The 22,908-nt window shown below is 38.5% G+C and overlaps 1 protein-coding gene across 7 annotated transcripts in view; it reads left to right on the top strand.

The window, feature by feature from the left end:
* Positions 1-22,908, top strand: part of SEC31A (SEC31 homolog A, COPII coat complex component) — a 213,265-nt gene that overhangs the window by 149,218 nt on the left and 41,139 nt on the right. For 2 of the 7 annotated variants that reach the window (XM_030190615.1, XM_030190621.1), the window contains 4 exons: positions 6,092-6,184; positions 7,695-7,827; positions 9,245-9,598; positions 18,595-18,633. In XM_030190615.1, coding sequence (XP_030046475.1) covers positions 6,092-6,184; positions 7,695-7,827; positions 9,245-9,598; positions 18,595-18,633 — 619 coding nt within the window. The remainder of the gene's footprint in view (positions 1-6,091; positions 6,185-7,694; positions 7,828-9,244; positions 9,599-18,594; positions 18,634-22,908) is intronic. The other 5 variants (XM_030190617.1, XM_030190616.1, XM_030190618.1 and 2 more) reach the window with 5 other exon arrangements.

The following is a 22,908-nucleotide window of genomic DNA, read 5'->3' on the forward strand; positions in this document are numbered from 1 at the left end:
TCAGCTTGGAAAAGAGATGGCTGAGGGGAGATATGATAGGAGGCCTATAAAATACTGAGTGGAGTGGAATGGGTAGATGTGAATCGCTTGTTTACTTTTTCCAAAAATACTAGGACTAGGGGGTATGCAATAAAGTTTCTAAGTAGTATATTTAAAACAAACTGGAGAAAATATTTCTTCACTCAGCATGTAATTAAACTCATGAATTCGTTGCCAGGGAATGTGGTGAAAGCAGTTAGCAAAAGGTTTGGATAATTTCCTAAAAGAAAAGTCCATAATTCATTATTAAGATGGACTTGGGAAAATCTACTGCCTATTTCTAGGATACAAAACACAAACCAGTAGAAAAGGTCTCTGGAGTATCTCCTTTTCTTGTGTCTACTATCTTATGCCTTTCTAATGTTAAGGGAGAGTCTCATACAGTCACCAGGGTAATTTGTATCACCATTATAGGTGGACCCCTATTTAGTGACACATTTAATCATTGACAACCCCCTCCTACCGCTGTTCTGATATATGTATATTTTTTGTTATATTTTGTGCTTTTTTGAGTTTTTTTTTCTCTTTACTTTTCACGTCAATCAGTATTCATTTGTATTCCTTTCCACAGAGCTCATATGTACTCCTGTATAGATCAAAATGACAGATGGTGTTTGATAACCATTACGGCTTAATAGGCTGTATTTTTAGCATTCAACAATGCCGTTTGTACTTATCTGGTACTCACACTGCCCTTCACTTATCAGTCCGTCCAGGTACTACTCATGGCCCGACAGGTGCCTGTTTCGCTTCATGTAGCTTTTTCAAGGGTTCCTTGCACTCAGGACAGTCTCTCAGCCTTTACTATCTTTTCTACTGGTTTGTGTTTTGTATGTTTGTGACAGTACAGTAGAACATTGCCATAGTTTATTGACAGTATTTCTAGGATAAGCAGTATAAAATCTGTTTTACTGTTTTGGGATCTCGCCAGGTACTTTTGACCTGGATTGGCCACTGTTGGAAACAGGATACTGGGCTTGATGGACCTTTGGTCCGTCCCAGTGTGGCAACTCTTATGTTATGTTTTTATTATCACCCTGATAGAAGTATTAGCTTTTATATTTGTCTGCTCACTGCCCTGTTAACATTTTAGACTGTGTGTACTTTATTATAACTGTTTTCTCCTGTTCTGCTTCTGTGCAAGAAAATCCTTATTGAATCAGGGTAACATAGTTATGTAATAGGTGATGGCAGATAAAGACATGTACAATCTATCTAGTCTGCCCAACAAGGTGGCCAGAGCCACACCTGTCACTCCATACTGGTTACAATCCTTCCTGAATAAGTACTGGCATCAGAAACAGAGCGGTCAGCAGTTTGCCACAGTGCTAAACATATAGGCAGTTATATTTGATACAATCTTGGAAGAGTGGGTTTATAATTTTAGCCACAGTATAGTCATATTCATTGTTAATACCTGGTAAATCAACAGTCCAAAAATGCTGCTGACAGCATTTTACCCTTGAGGTATCTTCTCCTCCTCCTTGGAGATTCTCATACCATATGATACGAATCTGATTTAAAATACACATACTTGATACTACTACTACTATTTAACATTTCTAAAGTGCTACCAGGGTTACGCAGCGCTGTACAATCTAACAAAGAAGGACAGTCCCTGCTCAAAGGAGCTTACAATCTAAAGGACAAAAAAGTTTATGGTCTGTGTCCATTTGCAGGACACAGACCGTAAACGTCTGCCCACCACTGGCTTTATTTCCCAACTACTGGAGTTGCTGTTGAAACTCACTCCAGTACATCCAGATCTGTCTTTGCCATAATCAGGACACAGACTATAAAACTCTGCCTGGCACTGGCCTTACTTCCTAATTACTAAAGCACCACAAAGTTTTATTTTCATTCCATCCTTTTTGCATATAGGGATTCTATGTTTATCCCATACATTTTTTTAATTCTGTCACTGTTTTTATTTTCCCACCTCCCCTTAGAGGGCATTCCAGGCATCTACCACTGTGTGAAAAAGTACTTCTTGTTTCTAAGTCAGCCAGTCTGCAATCTCAATTCGTGTTCTCTAGTTCTGTTTTCACATCTCTGGAAAAGATTTGTTTGTATATTAATACCTTTCAAGTATTTAAACATCTGTATCATATCTGATAATATCTGTATCATATTTGATAACTTCAGGAAGTTATTAAAGACTAACCTGTTCAAAAAGACTTATCAAAAGGATCCTTCATAAATGACCTGACATCAAAACTTTATCAGAACAAGTTAACATTGAACTCTTTTTATTTGTTTTTATTTTTATTTGTTTACATCAATCACATTGTCACTATTGAACGTTATACATCACCCCTTGATTTCTACTGCCTGAAATGAACTGTATATTTATTTACTTCTAATTAATTTTATATTTTCTGTACTTTAAATGCAATAATACTCTGTATTTCTCATTCCGGAAATGACGATTGCCATTACGGCATAATGTAAGCCACATTGAGCCTGCAAAGAGGTGGGAAATTGTGGGATACAAATGCAGCAAATAAATATCTGCCCTTTTCCTTCTTTCCTGTAGGATATACCTATTCAGGTCTCCAAGTCTCTTCTCGTATGTCTTTTGGCACAAAACCCATACCATTTTTTATTGCTTGTCTCTGAAATTCTTCAAGCTTTTTTGCATCATTAGTGAGAGATGACCTCCAAAACTGAACACAGTACTCCAAGTGGGGTTTAACCAACAACTTGTACAGGGGCCGTAATGTCTCATTTTTTTTTTCTTTCCTCTTGAATGCAACCTGACCTCCTTCTGGCTATGGCTACCACCTTGTCACTTTGCTTTGCTGCCTTCATATCCTCAGACACTGAATGCTACTCCCTCCTCCATCACGCACGAGGTATGGGGGAGGGGGCTGCTAGACCACCAGGGCATATGGGATGGGGTGTATAGCCCTCTGGGCCATCAGGGATTTTTTTTTGTGTTTTTTTTTTTTGGGGGGGGGGGGGGGGGTTAAGGGGGCTGCAGATCCACCAGTCCTCCAGCCCCACATGCCCTTTTGTTGAGGAGGGGGAGGTCAGAGGGCTGCAGGTCCACAGGACTTCCAGCCCCCTGTGTCACTGTCCAGGGGAGTGTGGGGACATGAGGGCACTAGGCCACTAGGGCCTCAGCTATTTGGGGGTCCACTGGACCCCCAGGATTGACTATGGCAGCCCGGGCTGCCTAGCAGTGCTAAAGTCTTAACCCTAGCACCAGCTTGGAGCTCACGTAGTGTTAAGGCACTATTTGGCCCGTACGATCAGAGCGCAGTGCTCTGATCCTATGGGTGGAATACTGGAGAACTGATTTAAATGTAATTTAAATTATCTCTGCGCTATTCCTGTGCTGTCACACCGGAGCCCTCTGATCATCAACGCTTAATAAATGCAGTTCCAGCGCTAGTGGCCTCTAGCACCCGCATTTACTTTTGATCATCGGGCTGCCGGTTTATTCATGAGCCTCCTGTGAGGAACTGTATCAAAGGCTTTGCTGGAATCCAAGTAGATTACCACTAGTGGGTGTTCTTTATTCAGTCTTTGGTCCCACAGTCAAAGAAATCAACTAGAGGTTTACCGGCCTGTAGTTTTCCATTTCTTCCCTGTCCCTATTTTTATGAAGAGGAGTCACATCTCCAGTCCGGCGGAACCACTCCCATCTGCATGGATCTATTAAATCTTTAAGAGGTCCTTCTAAGGATTTCTCAGAGTTCCATCAGTTTTCTAGGATGTATCCCATCTTGTCCCATAGCTTTGTCCACTTTGTTTTTCAAGTTCATGTGAATGGTGTTCAAGTTGTGAATTGTGCAATATCCACTCCATTCCCATCTATAGCCTTGGCAGTTGGCTGCAGTCTTCCTCAAGGGTTTTCCTTTCTGAACATAGAACAGACATATTTGTTTAGCATATGTGCTCTTTTTAGTCTTCCATTTCTAGCCTTCCTCCTTTCTCCAATATATCTGAAAAAGCACCATCACTTCTCGTTGCATCTTTAGCCATTTTTTTCTTCCACCTGTTCCCCACCCCCCACTTTTTTTTTTGCTTCTTGGAATTTTATCCAGAAATCTGTTCTATGTTTCTTGAATGCTGCCTCTTTTGCCTTTAGTTTTTCAGCCACTTGTTTGGAGAACTAGATAAGTTTCCTTTGTCTTTTGCTTTTGTTTACTTTCCTTATTAAAGATCTGCAGGCATATTTACTACTACTTATCATTTCTATAGCACTAATAAATGTATGCAGCACTGTACACTAAATATGTAAGAGACAGTCCCTACAATCTAATCAAGACAGGCAAACAGGACAAATAAGGGATAAGAGAATTACTTAAGGTGGGAATGATAAAACAGACATGGATACTGAACAAATATATAGGAGTTAAAAGCAGCCTCAAATAGGTGGACTTAGCCTAGATTTGAAGATGGCCAGAGATGGAGCTTTCAGCTTGGACCAATGTCCTTTCACTTCTCCTATGTCTACCCATCCCTTCATCTTCTTCTATAGGTAGTCCCCCATTCTATTAGCATATTTGAAGTCCAGTACTTTGGTTTTTCTGTGTCTGCATGCCACTTTATCTCATATATAAACCATATCGTGTGGTGATCACTATTGCCTAGGTGGTCACCCACCTAGATGATAGTCACACTTTCTCTATTTGTGAGCACTAGATCCAGCATCACCCCTTCCCTCATGGATTCCATTACCATTTGGCAGGCATCCATAATCTCTCTGCTTCTTTCTGATTTTGTAGATGGGACGTTCAGTCCACATCAGGGAAGTTGAAAATTTCCAACAACAGCACCTCCCCTTTCATTCCGAATTTATGGATATCTTCAGTCAGATCTTTGTCCAGCTTCTCTATTTGTGCCAAAGGTCTGTAGATAGCACTTGTATGGATACAGGTCCCATTTTCTTGTTCCAGGACAATTTATATCACTTCCTCTTTTGTTCCCTGCATTTCAGCAGCTTTAATATTGTTCTAGTAGCATTGTTTGTGAGAAACAAATCTTCAATCTGCAAAGTATTCAAGCAGATTTTGACTTTATTTAATGTAGAGATGGGTCAAATAATTAAACTTCCCTTTAATCCAGGTTTTCATTCAAGAGGAGAGGTTTCTTGGATCACTATAATATAAGGCTAGGAAACCTGTGATGGGCGGGAAAACTTGCGAAAAGGATAGCAGTGGACCCAGGTGTTATGGTCACTTTATCATTTTTAGTTCAGTTTCTTAGGTTCATAACATTGTGGATGAGTATACAGATTAGAGAGAGGAGTTGAAATTGTCTGATCCATCACTTGTTTTGTACTTGTCCCAGACTGTAAATTCTGATAATATTATTTAAAAATAATGTCATTTGTTAATTATACTATAGTTCACCTCTGACCTCAGAGTCCTTTCCACTTTGCTGGGCATTGGAGCTGGCTTTTTGTCAGGATAAGAAGAAGGTTCAAATAAGCTGCTTTACTTTATGCCCAACTATTAAAGGGAATAGAAACTTGAACAAAGGGGCACAAAAGTTGTGTTCAGATGTCTTTCATGGTTCTTCCTGAATGGATGAAAATAGAAGGGCTGTTGAAAAAATATAAATTGTTTCAAGGTCTAGGTGGTATCGAGGACGCCTTTATAGACTAAATTTTTAAATATCCCTTTGAAGTGTTTTGTCCTTTGTACACTACTGTTCCTTCCTTTTTTAAACACTACCTCTTAATAAAGGAAGACATGTTGGGACCCATGTAGCAGAATTTTGCTCTCACCCTTGTGTATTTCTGTTCAGCAAAATATTGATACATCTGACAGCTAATCTTTTGGGGGCACTGTCTCCAAATGGATCAGTTTTGTGCATATCATGACAGCAGTGACTCTCACTCTTAAGTCAAGGTATGTGGAATATGATCTCTCAAACTTACTGCTAACGGTTACTTATTTCTTGCAATTTTCTAAAGCGACGTCTTTTTTGTGTTTTCATAGCATCCCGCTAACTAGCTTCCAAGCATCTTGTAATGTAATACCCTTTTTGTTTTCATTTGTTTTGTTTTCTGTGATTGGTATTTCTTTGTTTGATTCAGGTTAAAACTGCCCCTACAGTCACTGCCTGGAGTAACAAAACTCCTACTGCCCTTCCCAGCTTCCCACCTGCTGCCTCTCACTCAGACACACAGGTATAATATTAATTGTTCCTCTCTCAGTAGGCACGTGGGCCCTTTCGATAGATTAAAAAGGTTATTTTAGTGATTGGAGCTGTGAAGCAGTCCACTGAATCTTATTTCTAACAAATGCTCGTAAACCAATAAGTCAACTGTAGTAGCTTAAGTAGTAGTTAGGAAGTAAGGCCTGTGCTGTGCAGACTTCCAAGTCTGTGCCCCAAATATCGCAAAAGAGGGCAGACTTCTATGCACTGTTCCCTGATTATGGAAAAGGATCTGGATAGGTTGGAGTGGGTCCTCAATGGCAACTTCAGTAGTTAGGAAGTAAGGCCTTTGACAGGCTGACTTCTATGGTCTGTGTCCAATTGTGCGCACAACTTAATTGATTAACAAGACAATCAGCGCTGATAATGGTACTTAACACTAATTGGCTATAATTAGAATTTACACACACAATTTTCTAGGCGTATTCTATAATGCGGTGCACATAAATTCTAGTGTGCACAGTCGTAAAGGAGGCATGGTATGGGCGGGTTGTGTGCGTTTCAAAAAACTATTCATTATTATAGAATACACCCAATCTGCACCTAACTTAGGCGCAGGTATTTAGGCCTGGTTTTAGGTGGCCTAAATGGGTGCAAATTTTAGGTGCAAGAACTGGACATGAGCGTATTCTATAAACTATGCCAAACTTTAGGTGTAGTTTAAAGAATTAAACTAAGCACATGGTTTTACGGTGCAGATTTTTAAGGTGCCATATATAGAATTTCCCCTAACGGGAGTGGGGGCAGGGAAGATGCCTTAAGGATGATAGTGAGTAAGATGTCAGTTTGCAACATTGTTGTTGCTCTGACTGCCTTGTTGGGCAGACTGAATGGACTGTGTGGGTTTTATCTGCCATCATTTACTATCTTAATATGAGCAAGCATAGCGGAAATAAAAACTCAGTGACTGTAGAGGTCTGAATTCAGAGGTGGAACTGGCTGCACTTTTTCTAGCATGATGGGAAGTGTAAGAGAAACTGAAAATTTATATTTGGTTTGTTGTATGTTTTTCCCTGTTCCTTTTTTTTGGTACTGATTGGATCTTTTTACAGTAAACTTGCAGTTCAAAAACACAGAAGTTTACTGTTTGTTGGTTTAGTGCAGCAATTTATTTTGTACACCCTCATGAATTTCTTCCTGCTATGCAGCTCATAGGTTTTAGCTTCCAAGTGCCTTAGACCTTAGCATGAATTTGTATTTTCTTTGTGCTTTAACACACATTAAATGCAGAGCTTCCCAGGATGGTTTTAGAGGAAAGGTAGAATTCTCATGAAGCCTGTATCCTGTAATAGCTACTTGAATACTCAGGGAGAATCAACACTTTGTTGTAAGTTGAACAAATTTTAAAGATGCAGGCCTTCAGTACTATTAAGGGCCTTCAGGTTAATATTGAAGTATTTTGTACAGCCACTATCCTAAGGAAGTTATGCATTAACTCTTTCTTTGCTTTTTTATTTTTGCTTTGCTGCTTTTATCTCCAGAGAGAGAATCCTCCACCTCCAGGCTTTATTGTACCTGGTTCTGGTAATAATCCTAATGCTGCAGCCCAGGTGCCCACACCTAGTGCTCCTGGTTACATGTATCCACCACAGGCTTTCCAGACATACCCACAAAGTAAGTGAGGACTCATTTTCCATGTTCTTTGATGTATCGCATGTTTTGTAATATGGACTAATGTGAAACCCCACCTGTTGGAGTTTCCAACTTTAAAGCTGCTCAGGGGAAACAGTTGGAGGAAGGAAATAGTTTGTTTCCAGCTACATTAAATTAATTCCTGCTACTATCTGCTACATATTAATCATTTACATCATTGCTTGGAGCAGTATGCAGCCTGCTATAAGACTATAAGGAAGTTTCAGTTTGTTTTAAAACTTTGCATAAAGTGTTGTCAGCCCAATGGTTTTGGTTCCTAGACCCTGCTTCTGCTTATTGGGCTGCCAGGCACATTGGAAGCAGTGGTGCAGGTGAAAGTAGAATCTCAACTGTTACAAAATAGCAACATCCATGAATGGGTTTAAGCTGCATTTATATTTGGTTTCAAAAGAAACTATAGTCTGTTGCCTTCTACCAAGGACTGTCTCTGGCACTCGTATCTAGGACTATAGAGGGAAGCAGGTAAGGAAAACCTTGTAGAGCTGCAGATGACTCTTCATGGTGCTGTAGCCCACAGATTCTTACTGAACTGGGACTCCAAAAGAGAAGGAGAAAACTGCCAAGAATTCCCCACCCTCATTCTTCCTGTCCAACCACCAAAAAGAAAGCAAAAATACTGAAAATTTCAGAAATGGTAGTTTTGTTTTTATGGTATTGGGATGGAAAAACAGTTCTCAAAAAAGTATTCTCTTGGGTATTGTAAGGAATATGTGTGGCTTTCTGAGGTCACAGACATTATATCCCACATCTTGCATGTCATCGCATTTTATGTTTCAGGGGTTTCTTAGTGTGAAACTCCTTTTACATTAATCTTCATAGTGTGTCCAGAGAAGGTGTCCTTCCATTGCTTGAGGCAGTAATTGGGGTGTGAACCTCCTCTTACCCCATACCACTCTCTCTCACCATATAGATTTCTGATAGTTGATTAGATTGTGTCACTCCATTTCATTTTGCAAACTGTTTTACTCTAGACACTGTTTATAAAATAATTGGTGATTCTGTTTATTAAACGTATTTGGTAATTGAATTATGAGGAGCTTTTATTTTCCTTCCAAACTGTGGAATTCTTTACTTTTAGTCTTGAGGCTTTGCAGGGAATAATCTAGTCTTTCCAAAACATGTTCAATATGATTACTTTAGTGTGATTTTTGATCTTTCCTGATACACAGCCTTTACATATGAATTGCTGAGTGTTTTTATTTCATTGATTTTGTTATTTTTATGTGGCTGGTATTTGTATAATTCTTTCATGTTAGCATTGTTATTATTTGATTTATACTGTAATTGTATGTCATCTGGAGTGATCCTTTTGACTATGATGACAAATTGAAGGTAATAAATGTCTCTTTCTTTCTCCATCTTTTATTTGTTTGTTTAGCGTACTCACAAACTCAGCAGTATTCTTTCGGAACAGGGGGACCAGCTCTCTATCATCCCCAACAATCTAGTGCTCCTCCTGCTTCAACCTCTTATCCTAACCCCCCTTATGCATCTCCTACACCATCCCACCCTGTGGTGCCTCCTGTGTACCCAGGCCCACCCCAGATGTCTCAAACAAGTTTGAATCCTGTATCTTTTCCTTCTCCTCACCCTCCTGCTTCTGCTGCTTCTGGAGCTCTCTTCCAGCATGGCGGACCCGGAGCTCCAGCATCGTCTCTGACTTATGCACGGCCTCCTGGACCAACAGGTACTCAGCCTGCTACAAGTGAGATGCCTGCATCCCAAAGAACAGGTCTGCACTTAAAACCATGATTTGAGCAGAGGGAGCTTTGTAATGGCCATTTTAATATCTGTAGTGCATGAATAGTTTAGCATGATGTTATTCTGCATGACTTTTTTTTTTTTTTTTTAAATGTCTCTAACATTTTTGGTTCCTTTGTTCTCTCAAATAGTAAAACAAAAGGGAAATTGAGAAAATGCTTCAATAATGACAGGGAGTTTGCTAAATTAGCTTTTTAGATTAGAAGCTTTGGGATATATTTATTGTCTATTGATGGAGCTGACCCTGAAGAATTAAAGAAAAGGAGGTCCATAGAGTTATCCAGAATTCAGTGAGACTGGTTTTGGTCCATATGTCAAGGGCCCATCAGTAGAAAAGAAACACAGCAATCAGTGGAGACAAACTGTTAACAATAAGGCATTTATGTATAAATCCAGTGATGAGGAGTGGAACAGATTCTCAGACTAAAACAAAACTAAAAACACTAGCTGTTATACTAATTGTAAAAAAAACATGAAAAGTTAAAATTAAATAAATAAATATGTAGAAGGAAAAAGCTTCAGACTTCAAGTGAGCAATTCTTCATGCACATTTTTATAATCAATCACATCATTGGCTAAAAATACTTCTTCTCAAAATTTTGCATTTGTTTATGAAATACTTCAGTTGTAGCTTTATATACAAAAAATTAACTTAAACCAAAGTTCCTTAACGGATGGTCCCACCAACAGTGACCAGCATTACACCTCTTTACTGCTTCAGGGAATCAGGACTGTTCAAGGCATTTTTGAGTTCAGAAAGCACAGGAACTAATGCAGTGCTGTAGTTAAGAAATGAATGGTCCTGATTCCCTTGAAGCAGAAAATGTGAAATGCTGGCCACCATCATTGAAACCTTCCATTAAAGAACTTTGGTTTAAGTTAACATTTTGTATATAAAGTTACAACTGAAGTATTTCATAAACAAATGTGTAGTTTTGAGTAGAAGGGGTTTTTTTAGCCAGTGATGTGATTGATCCCAAAGTTGTGCATGAAGAGTTGCTAAATGGGAATTTGAGGCTTTTAACTTCCACATATTTGAAAGAAGACATCTACAGGAAACACCTTACCCTTTCTGCAGCACAGCTGGGTTCTGAAGACCTTTCTATAAAATGTTTAGGGATTGAAAACTGCTAAAGATGGATTTGAAGGGGTTAAATTTACATATGTTTGACATAGTTGTTGATGAAGTGAGGCGGATACCAGGAGGATGTCAAAATATGCAAGAATCTTTATTGTAGAAGTCATAGGAAATGACCCGACATGGCGTAGGCCTGCCTCAGGGGTCAAACAAATATACTTTCAACATCACTTACATAAACCTAAGTAAAATGGTGAAACATAAATATATCGTACATAGATGAAATAAAGAAGACTTATGCACCCACAGAATGATAAAATATCAAACTAATAAATATATACTGTATATGTATTGGTTTGATATTGTATCATTCTGTGTATGCATAAGTCTTCATTATTTCATTTATGTATAATATATTTGTTTCACCATTTTACTTAGATTTATGTAAGTGATGTTGAAAGTATATTTGTTTGTATTTTTATTGTTTTTATTCTATTATTATTACGCTTGTTTAACCCCTGAGGCAGGCCTGTGCGCTGAAACACGGCCGTGTCAGGTCGTTTCCTGTGACTGCTACAATAAAGATTCTTGCATATTTTGATATCCTCCAGGTATCTGCCCCACTTTTTTGTTTTGTTGCTCATGATTGCGTGAGGTTTTCTTTTTCTTCTGACTAGTATAGTTGTTGCACATTATGCTTACTCACCTAGTGGATGGTTGGAATAGTTAAATTTAATGACGTACCACTGTCTTGCTTGTGTCCCAGCTGAAAGTCCATTTAAAATGTAACATTGATACTACTAGTAGCTGTTGGGCATGTAACTTTTTTTTAAAATTTGCATTTATAGTATTACAATTCAAAGAACAAAATTTTGACAGAAATTTAGAAATAATACTCAAGCTAATTAACATTAGCAAAAATACTGCAAGGAAACATTACATAACACAGTCCACCTAAGAGAGGAGAAATATTCCCTGGGAAAATGGAAAAAGCAATAAAGTAAAAAGAAAAAGAGAGCAGAAACCTGTGCAATTAAAGCCCCATCACCTAATTCTGTCATTCAGCACCTGATTAATAAAATTGTTTTCCATGGGAATAAAATGGAAGACAAGCCTCTGTAAATCAAGCTGCTGGAATAAGAAAGAATAGAATGGTCTAGTATGGAAGTAAAAAATCTAGACATCTAAATTTTTTTGCCAGGTTAGGTCTAGTAGTCATTGCCACTAGGGCTGGCCTGGGATAAGAAAGTGCTGCAATTACAGCTAGACTGGAGCTAGAAAAGAGGGGAAGAAGTGGTAGGAGAGGGAAGGGACAAAACAGAGGTTAGATAAGTACATGGGGTAAATAGACTGAAGGGTAGGGAAAGGCAAAAGGAAAAAAAAAGCAAATTCAGAATAAGACAAAACAATTAACAAGTTGGTATTCAAAGCAATTTAACCATGCAGAAATAGTTCATGGCCAATTAAATTATCTGTTCATGGCTAACCGGTAATTTTCAGCAGTACTTAACCAGTTAGTGTTTCGGTCAGCACTTAACCAGCCAAGGTAATCATATAAAAATCAGTCCTTTCTTTATGTGGTGTCCCATACCCAGTTAAGTGCTGAGTATCACACTTAACGTGGCTATTCTTTAGCCGGCACCACAAACCTGAAAATTCAGTGCTAAAGCCCAGATGTGGCCCTGCATTAAATTTCCAGGCACGACATCAGCAGTGGTTAGTAAACTCTGAGCACCGTCAACAGAATATCAACCCTAAAATTTTAAGGTCTTGATTCCTAAAAAAATGTTTGTTGGCACCCAGGTGGATTTCCCTTTAAAAAAAAAAAAGTTTCTATCCATAGTGTAGTGATTAGAATAACGTGTAATTTAGAAAAATAGTATGAGCACTCATTCGGCTCTTACTGGGACTTTATCTCCTCAACGCTCACTCTTTCTTGCATAGTAAGTAACAACAATAATAATGCAGAAATACAAGTACCACAGGCCATCTACTCTAGAGTTTATTAGTCACTCAAAGCAGCAAAGTGATTTACAATAAACAGAGGTGGTTGCCAACAGTTGAATGCTGTCTGCATGAAAAATACTGACCTGTACAAAGTATCCAAGTTAGCAAAATCATTCTTTCACACAGACCACCATTCAGAGTGAATCCTAGAGTAATAAATATATTCCTTCCTTTTAAGAATATGTACTTTGTTTTGTAAACACTTAATAAATGCATGTTTTTGTTTTTTAATGCTCAGAGAATGGATGCATGAGCATGTGACAGAAAGTGCTGCATGTGTACATTGGGATGGCCAAATTACAGACTGTTCTGAGGGATATTTTTGTGAACTGTGCAGTGACAATGCTACAAATTCTCATTGTATGAACTATTTCTATTCTGTAAAAAAAAAATTAATCATAAAAGGCCATTTTTAATAAAAATGATGGCCTATGCTTCAAAATGAACAGGCTATCTCAACGGCATATAAAATAGTGTACAAGTAATATGGCTGGTATTTAATATTACAGTATTGAATTAGAAACAAAAGATCTTAATTCACTGATGACCATGGTTGCATGTTGCATGAGAACTCTGTAGTTCTGAAACCAGTTTCAACTAACTTGGGAAACTTCTATATTTTACACCTCTGTAGCAGGAAGCATAGGGAAACTTTTTAAAGATATGTGAGATTTCCTACTTCTAAATTTCCTTGTGTCCTCTTTTCTTCCCTTGCTTGTATTCTAGCCCACGTGGGTGACTACATTCCATGACTGCATTAAATAGACCTCTTTACAGAGCTTGCTTCCGAAGCTTTTGTGTGCTTCTGAACATGTGCAGTATTTCCCACACAGCTATAACATGCATAAATCAATTTTTTCATGTCATTTCCAGAGGAAATTTAGAGTGCTGCTGTGCCCTGTCACTTTTGTTGTTTTGACCATTTGGCCAGTGTTCTTTAGTGTTTTTTATTTTTTCCTTTATTTTCAGTAAAGCTTTTACATTTTGTTTGTCATTATTTTTGAGTAGATTTGTGCTTAGGTTTTGCATTTCAGTGCTGTTCGTGTCTTCTGATTTTGCCAGGGAGAAATTCACTGGCTTCAAAAGGGGCTCAGATTGTGGTTAATAGATGTTCCTAATAGACCATCACAGGACTAGCTACAAATGCCTGGACAAGGACCTTAATGTTGCTAACTGCTCTATCTATTCAAGGATGTTGCTGAGGACTATCAGATCTTGAAAGGAGAGACTGTGGTCTCACTTGGCACTAAAAGATAAGCCCTAGTTCCTTTGGATTGGTATCAGCACAGTCTAAGTGGAAGACCCCTTGGTGCAGTTCACAGCTGGAGGCAAGGCATTGGCAAAGTGTGTCTTGGTACTAGGCTCAAAGAGAAGACCCAGTCCCACTTGTGCAATCAAAAAACCTGGAGCACTCGAGCACTGAGCGGATGGGGGCCTAGCGATTGAAATCATGTTAAAAATAAAAGGTCTATTGACATAGGCCCTCTTGGCACATCTCAGAGAGCAAGAGGATCCTGGAGAGTTGAGGTCCAATCATAGAACTAGCCATGCTCTGAGGAATACTCTGCTTCTTTAAGAGGAGTAGCTACTGTATGTGTCTTCCTATGACTTAGTTTCCTGTTGTTGAGTTATGGTGCCCATAATTTCTTCAGCTCTTATTTTTGAGGTGGAACTGAAGAGATTATTTTGGAGGAAGTAGATTGATGTATGAAGAGCATTTACTGGCCTTTATTGAAGACTCTGCGTGGTATTCTGCCAAACCCAGCACTAAGCATCAGCAAGTCTGGGGAGAGGGGATTAATGTCCCCAAATGAGTTAGTTTTTAAATGTACCATGACAGTAATGAATCTCATTCCTGAGTCAAGGAATATGATCTTGCATCATGACAGAGAGAACTTCCTTCTGGAATTCATAAGATGTAATGTGTATAAGCACCTTGTTCAGGTGTGCTTGAAAGTTCTTAATCAAGTCTGTGGCACCCAAAGCAATGGGAATTAATTCTTCTATATTTCCTTGGTCTCTGACTACACTGATTGTTGGTGCAGGCTTACAGCATGTAATGTAATACAGCTCTTCTATCCTGGTAACTCCCACAAAAAAGTGGTTCAAAGTAGGTAACGATTAAAGAATGATATAACAAAATTAACCCAGAAATTTTTTAAACAAAGTTTTTAGATTTTTGCGAAGAGAGTAATAAGACCCCAAAGAGCATAGTTGTAGTGGAAGAGATGGCCAAAAATGAGGAGCTTGATAAATAAAAGAAGCATTAAGATAATGCTTGTATCTGACTCCTAAGAAGGAAGGCAGAAACAAGCAAAATGGATCCCTAATTCTAACAATGCTGTTAACTGTATGAAATAATTTATCCTGAAAATAGGTAGCCAAACAAGAAGAAGAGGGGAAAACATTCATCATCAACAGCTGAGAAATTACTTGGCACTAAGTCCTGAACAAACCAAAAAGTTGTTTAGAAGAAAAAGATGCACACTCTATAAGTGAGGAAAAGTAATTTTTTTTTTCACTTTAAAAATAGCAGATTTATATATTTTCACAGCACTTTTCCACTCTACTCAGAGAAGATCCTGACACTGATGGCAGTTTGTTTTCAGTTTTGACAAGTCATGTGAATACCACTTGGCCTTATGACTAGATGGAATCACTTTCTGCACCAAAGTGTACTGCAGAAGCAGAAAGCCTGTGAGGGAAAACCGTGGGACCGTTAGAGTATGAAGGAGCATAAGGGGGTCTCGGGGAGGACAAGTCCGTAGCAGGGAAACTGAATGAAGTCTTTGCTTCCATCTTTACGGAAGAAGATATAAGAGATCTGCCTGCACTGGAAATGGTTTTCAAGGGTGATGATGCAGAGGAACTGAAAGAAATCTCGGTGAACCTGGAAGATGTACTGAGCCAAATTGACAAATTAGAGTATTAAATCACCTGGACTCAGATGACATACATCCAAGGGTATTCAAAAAACTCAACCATGGAATTTCTGATCTGCTATTAGTAATATGTAACCTGTCTTCAAAACTGTCTGTTGTACCTGAAGATTGGAGGGTGGCCAATGTGATGCCGATTTTTAAAAAGGGTTGTAGGGATGATCTGGGAAATTACAGACCAGTAAGTCTGACGTCAGTGCCAGGTAAAATAGTGGAAACTATTATAAAGAATAAAATTACAGAACATATAGACAAACATGGTTTAATGAGACAGAGTCAGCATGGGTTCAGCAGAGGGAAGTCTTGCCTCACCAATTTGCTTCATTTCTTTGAAGGCGTGAAGAAACATGTGGATAAAGGTGAGCCGGTTGATGTAGTGTATCTAGATTTTCAGAAAGTTGGGATAGGAGGCAAGGTTCTGGTGTGAATTAGGAATTTGTTATTGGACAAAAAACAGAGGGTAGGGTTAAATGGTCAATTATCTTAATAGAGGAAGGTGAACAGTGGAGTGTCGCAGGAATCTGTATTGGCACCAGTGCTGTTTAACATATTTGTAAATGAAATGGAAATCAGAACGAGTGAGGTGGTTAAATTTGCAGATGATACAAAAATATTCAAGGTTGTTAAAACACGAGCGGACTATGAAATATTGCAGAAAGACCTTAGGAATTGGAAGACTGGGCATCCAAATGGCAGGGTTAGGGCCCACCTTGGGGGTCAGCTCTCAAGAAAAAGATCTATGCTGCCGATAGGGTTGATTTTCAATGTGATTTATAGAAGCTGATTAAGTGTATTTTTTTCTTTAAAGAATATTGTAATCACACTGTGGAGATTTTAATGCCCCATGATAGAAATCAAGTGTTGGTCACGTACAAAAAAACCATAACGTAACAACACTTAAAACCTCAGGTTTCTGAGGGCTTTTCTCCACAGCATGATATAAGCACAATTTATGTAAGAACGTTTCGCTACAGTCTTGCAGGCAGTAGTATTAGCCATTAATATGTGCCTTGGAAGGAAAAATGTAGGAGAGTATTGTAATGGAAATATTGCTTGAATTGCCTTTGTTTTTGGCTACAATGTCTTGAATATGTTTTTGTCGCTTTCCCTTTTTTCCCTTCTAAACTTTCAAGATTGACTCAATGGAATTATTTTTATAACACATTTTCTGCATGTTCTACGTGCCAAAAAAAATGGCTCTTTTAAAATTGTGCATCTGAATGAGTATGTAAGTGTGTTTGCTAACAAGTTTGTGCTTATTTATATGTATGCTGTGTATTAGTATTCTCTGAGGGCATAGTTTGAGCAGAGCTGAGGTGCAGTTGAGATGTGCTTATTTAAAAAAAAAATAAAAGCACAAAACGTGTACACACAAACATACCTTCAGAGCAGATGTAAATTTGCTTGATAGAATTTATGCTACTAGTGGTCATTGTATGAGCCTATTTTATAAAAGCATATGGGCACCTATGCAGCTTTTATAAAATAGTACTGTTTTAGTCCTTTACGTAGGTGGCATTATGTAGAGGTAAAACTCAGGAATGGGCAGTGATGGTAAAGTGTGGTCCTGAGGTGCCACAAGCAGGTCTGATTTTCAGGGTATTCATACTGGGGGTAATTTTGAAAAGCTTTTATATAGGTAAATGCATTTGAAAATTGTCTCCCCATCTTAGTTGTGGGTAAGTGTGAGCTGGATTATGTAGGGGGAGGGAGAGTGGGGAATTACATGCATGCTTAAGTACATATACAAAGTATGTGGGTGCAAAAGTAGCCTTGGCTTCCTGCCAGTATGCATTTTCAGAGGGCAAATCCAGAGTGAGCTTTTTTGGCAGATTCACTTGTAGGCTCATGGATACAAAGTAGGGCCAGTATGCAGTTATATTTGATTACCTACCTTTACCTTGCAAACAGTAAAACAGGTTTCAGTCCAATAAATTGTTTTATGATGGAATGTGCATGTTATTTGCTTTGAACTTTGGAAACACTATAAACATTTTAAATAAAATAGGTTATAAAACAAACCATCATACCTAAAATAAATTAGTCTAATTATCATAATACCAAAAGCAATACAACAAAATAATTAAAAATATTCAGCAGATATAGAAGCTCGTTTTCAAAATACATAGATTTACATATGCTATCATGTAACTTTGTAAGTCTTTGCACTTTGAAAATGAGCACCAGTGTTTCATTTTCTTCAAATTAAATAACTCAAAGGTTTAAAATTGCCTCTCCATACAAATTAACGCGACCTTTGAATCAAATATATAGAAACTAATCTCATAATATTCATTATGAAAATCTTGTAAATCAGACCTATTTCCTGCACTTGAAGAGCAGAATTCTGCCCACGTCTTTTAGTTTGAGATTTAGGGCCCTTTTTACTAAGCCGTGCTATAGGCACACTAGCATTTTTAGTGCACGCTAAAAATGAGCATGTTCTAATGCTAGACACCCGTAGGAATAGCACACCTTAGTAAACAGGGCTCTTATAGTTTATTTTTTCATTGTATAATATCTTTCCTAAATAATGGAATTCCACCACCCTTTACTGGTACCTCTTATTTTATTGCAGATCTTGGGAAATTAAAGAATAAAAATCTGTAAACTCCTCTTAACTCACTCTTAATTAATGTGTTGAGACAGGATATACCCTAGTTACATAGCACAGGTATGGAGCATGAGAGTGCAAAACTGGTATTTGTGTGTGGGCAGTGTGACAACATTGCATGTGAAAGAATGGTTTAAGAAGGATATGTAGGATTTCCAGAGAGTGTAAATTGGGTCTTTGTTGCCTTCCTGATAAATTCAATTTGGTAATTGTCCTTAAAACAATTAGTTGAACTTTAAAACTCTATAAAGTTATTTTGAAAGTTCTTGAAAGCCAAGACTGAATATATTTTTCTTATCTTTTGAGTTACTTTTGCATTTCATTCACAGAAAATCTGTCTACTCAAGACATGGCATCTTTCCTGCAAGGTGAATTAAAGTTCTAGTGATACTAAAATCATGAAATCACAAATATTCATAGAATTAAATATTAATCTAATTTATCAGATTTAAATTTGATTTGCGTTGATCACGGATTTCAGAATTTGGTGTTTAATGATTATATTTAGATATATCTTAACATAATCTTTAACAGATGATACTAATTTTTTTGTAGCATAAAATTTATGATGATTAGTTCATTAAGATCACAATTTGGAAACTGCTGATTCTGAATCCTGGCCACATGTTCAGGTGCTGGTACTATCAAGAGATGGGAGTGTTGTTGCTTCCCGCATGGCTGCTTCCTTGGTCTCCATCAGCTGAACTCTAGCCTGCTCACCTCATTTCAAGCCAATGATTGGTTGCTTGATTATTCTCAAAACACATGTCATCAATACCACTGCATATCCTCTTAATGTTTTAATTACGTAGTGATACTGCAAAACGCCTAGCAGAATACTGTTGTGCCCAAATAAGACTATTGCTGGGTCCCTTCTTAGTGGCATCCATTTGAAGCAGGGGGGTGTGTTCATTTTTACCCTTCTTTTCTTGTAACTTAATTTTCCCCATGTTTGTCCCTTCTTACCACTGTACGAAGACATTGGGTCTTCTACTTCCTCTGTCTTCACGTCTTCATGTCTTCACTAAGAGCTAGAAAAGAGACTGACCTGATTAGTAATGCGATTGTTCCCCATTTAGGGTATTTCTGCAGTTAACCATCTTGAAATAGTAAATTGTCAAGGATTCCTTAGGGGGAGTTTTACTCAGTGAATAGACTGTATTTTTGCTACACTTGTCACTACTTTAATAAACATTTTTAAAAAAATCTTGTTTAATTTCACACATTTTTACTAAATTGAAGCATATTAAGAGCAATTCTATCACACAGGCACTAACATTTATGTGTCCATTAATTGTGCAAATGTTTAAATGATGGCATATATGTGCATGCACATGACTTGAGTGTCAACATTCCTCCTAAGCACTATTCTGCAGTTACCCACTTAACATAACTCTTATTTGCAAGGGGAGATGTACAGGTAGGCAGAGTATGGAGGGTCTCCCACTTATGGACATAACTTTGTTACATATGTATCTCTATCATATAGGTGCAAGTATTTATTTTAGCTTTGTGGTTGGTATAAGTACTCATGCCTAAGTGCATATGCACGTATATACCCAGTTAGGCAATATTCTATAAAGTAAAGTAAGCACCTGTTTTCCTTAATAGGGAAAGCAGGTGCCCTTTTAAAAAGAAAATGCCCTTATGTTTGTCATGCATCAGATTCCTGCCAAAAAAACAAACCCTGATCCCTTTCCTCTAATTAATGAAATGCATTTCATCCCTAATCATTGTGAGAAAACAGAACTAGAAATCCCAGAATGTATTCAGAAGAGAGTTAAGTAACAATTCACAATCTTTTTTTTTTCCCTTAAAACATGGAAACTTTCCATATTAAGGTTCTGAAGTTAAAAGATAAATTAGATCTATATTTGAAATCACCAAGTGGAGAGCAACTTACATAGTAACATAGTAGATGATGGCAGAAAAAGACCTGCACGGTCCATCCAGTCTGCCCAACAAGATAACTCATATGTGCTACTTTTTGTGTATACCCTACTTTGATTTGTACCTGTGCTCTTCAAGGCACAGACCGTATATGTCTGCCCAGCACTATCCCCGCCTCCCAACCACTAGCCCCGCCTCCCACCACCGGCTCTGGCACAGACCGTATGTGTCTGCCCAGCACTATCCCCGCCTCCTAACCACCAGCCCCGCCTCCTGCCACCGGCTCTGGCACAGACCGTATAAGTCTGCCCAGCACTATCACTGCCTCCCACCACCGGCTCTGGCACAGACCGTATAAGTCTGCCCAGCACTATCACCGCCTCCCAACTACCAGCCCTGCCTCCCACCACTGGCTCTGCCACCCGATCTCGACTAAGCTCCTGAGGATCCATTCTTTCTGCACAGGATTCCTTTATGCTTATCCCACGCATGTTTGAATTCCGTTACCGTTTTCATTTCCACCACCTCCCGCGGGAGGGCATTCCAAGCATCCACTACTCTCTCTTACATCAGTTTATTATGAAGGGTGGGTTAGTCTATTAACGTATGGTAATACTGTTCTGCTATATGACTTTTGCTCCTGAGACCAGTCAGGGATGGGGAAGCTGTGGGAAAGGGTCTAAAATGTGGAGTATAATGGCAGATAAAGACTCTAGCGACCATCCATTCTGCCCAATTTATTTCTTGTTGCATTACCATTATTGCTTTCCTTTGCAACAAAGAATCCTCTGTGCTTACCCAAGTATTCTTGAAATCTGAACTATGTTTTCCTTATGATCCCACTAGATCAGTCCAGATGGGACAACCTGATTAAGGTAGTACCTTGCTGCCAAGCTGTGGCCATTTTATAATAGTGAAAGATAGTGAAATTTTCTTGTAGACTTCCCCCAGTCTGTTCCTTTAAGTAACTATCTCAGATTTGTTTCAGTAGTTCAGTGCTCAAAATATCTAGTCCTTTACTTCAGATTCATTTGATACAACAAATAGTTCAATTTTTCATTAGCTTTATTTTTAAAATTTTATATAGCATATTCCTGAGAATCCATTCAAGGTGGTGAAAAATGTCTACAATCAATAAAAATATACATCTATACAAAAATATTAGAAAACATCACGTAACATAAAATATCAGCATACATGACAACTGGTGTCCCAAGAGGACCACCTTTAGTTTCCTTGTGAACTGCAGAATGTTTCTCTCAGAATGCAGCTCTGTTGAAATTTTCTTTTCAAATTCTTGGGTTGCTACACAAAAAGCAAGCTGTCTTCAATAGGAGTGCCTTATTGCCAATGTAAAGGTATGACTTCCACAATCAACTATTCCACAAGTAACCCAACTATTGGTATTGCAAAATTTTGAAAATCAGCACCTTTATCTTGAACTGATCTTTCTCTTGCTTTGGGAGCCTAGTGTAACTTTTTAGTGATCAATGGGCATTCACCCTTCTACCTAACTCCATTAACATTCTTGCTACTACATAATGGAATTTCTGCTTTCACAACTTTACAGTACGTTTTTTCTAGTGAAAAAGGTGCCGGTACTCAAATGCCAGGCCATCCTTCAGGAGTGGTGGGGTGATCACTGAGGGACCCACCCCACAATAGCCAGGCCCCCTGCAACCAGTCGCAGAATCTATGACAAGGCAGAATTGGTGTGTAGAGCCTGAGCTCTTTCATTAAAACTTGGGGACCATGGGTCAATTTTAGCAGACAATGGAAAAGGTGCCGGTACTCAGTACCCCCAAGTACCCACTCAAAAAAAGCCCTGCAACTTTACTAGATAATGCTACATAAACAGTATTTTGGTAGTTGAGTACAGGGATATCTATCCCCTGCATAATCAATCTCAGTGAATTTTTCTCCAGGTACAATTTTATTGTACTAGACAGAGTGTAGCTATCTGCAATTGAAGTGATTCTATAGAATATAAAAGCACCCCCTAAATCCCTCACTGACTCTCTAACATGGGTTACAACCCCATCAGTCTCATGTTTACAACATGAACTGGCCAGATCAGATCCTTCTAAACAGGTTACTTCAGCTTTCGGCGTATTCAACGCAAGGCCACTTTCCCACAGCCAGAGTTTAACCGATGACAGGCAAAAATTGAAAACACTCACCTCTTACTCTGGTCAGCTACTCAAAGGAGCAAGCCCTTGAATAGCATGTATACAAAGAAAACATAAATTCCAAATTACACCCTCATGGGCATATCGTTCTAACAGATATTGAGCAACAAGGATTAGAGTGAGAACACCTGAGGAATACTCTAAAATAGAGGGTGCTCTTCCAAGATCCTCTGTCCTATTCTGATGAAGTGACTCTCTCCAAAATAGCACCATTCCACTAAATTGCACATGCTGACATTTAATACCTATGGCAAGGCTCACTAAATTAAATGCTGATGATAAATCCATGCATATTAGTAACACTGACTCATTCTTATCCAAACAAGAGTAGACCAATCCAGGATAAGCCAGCATTAGGAAGTCTGTTCTACAGCCCATTCTTAACCTCCTACCCAGTCTAGCCCGTGTCCAGCAATGAAAATCTTCTTTAAAAAATTGCACTCTGAAATCTTACTTCCTGCACTTCAGAGCAAGGGCAGGTGGGAATTTTGGGCAAAAACTAAAAGTCTTGCTCTTCACCTGCTCCCTTTTTTTGGGAGGATAAGTGTGACAATTTTCTTATTA

This window comes from Microcaecilia unicolor, chromosome 2, assembly GCF_901765095.1.
Source record: "Microcaecilia unicolor chromosome 2, aMicUni1.1, whole genome shotgun sequence".
Taxonomy (NCBI): domain Eukaryota; kingdom Metazoa; phylum Chordata; class Amphibia; order Gymnophiona; family Siphonopidae; genus Microcaecilia; species Microcaecilia unicolor.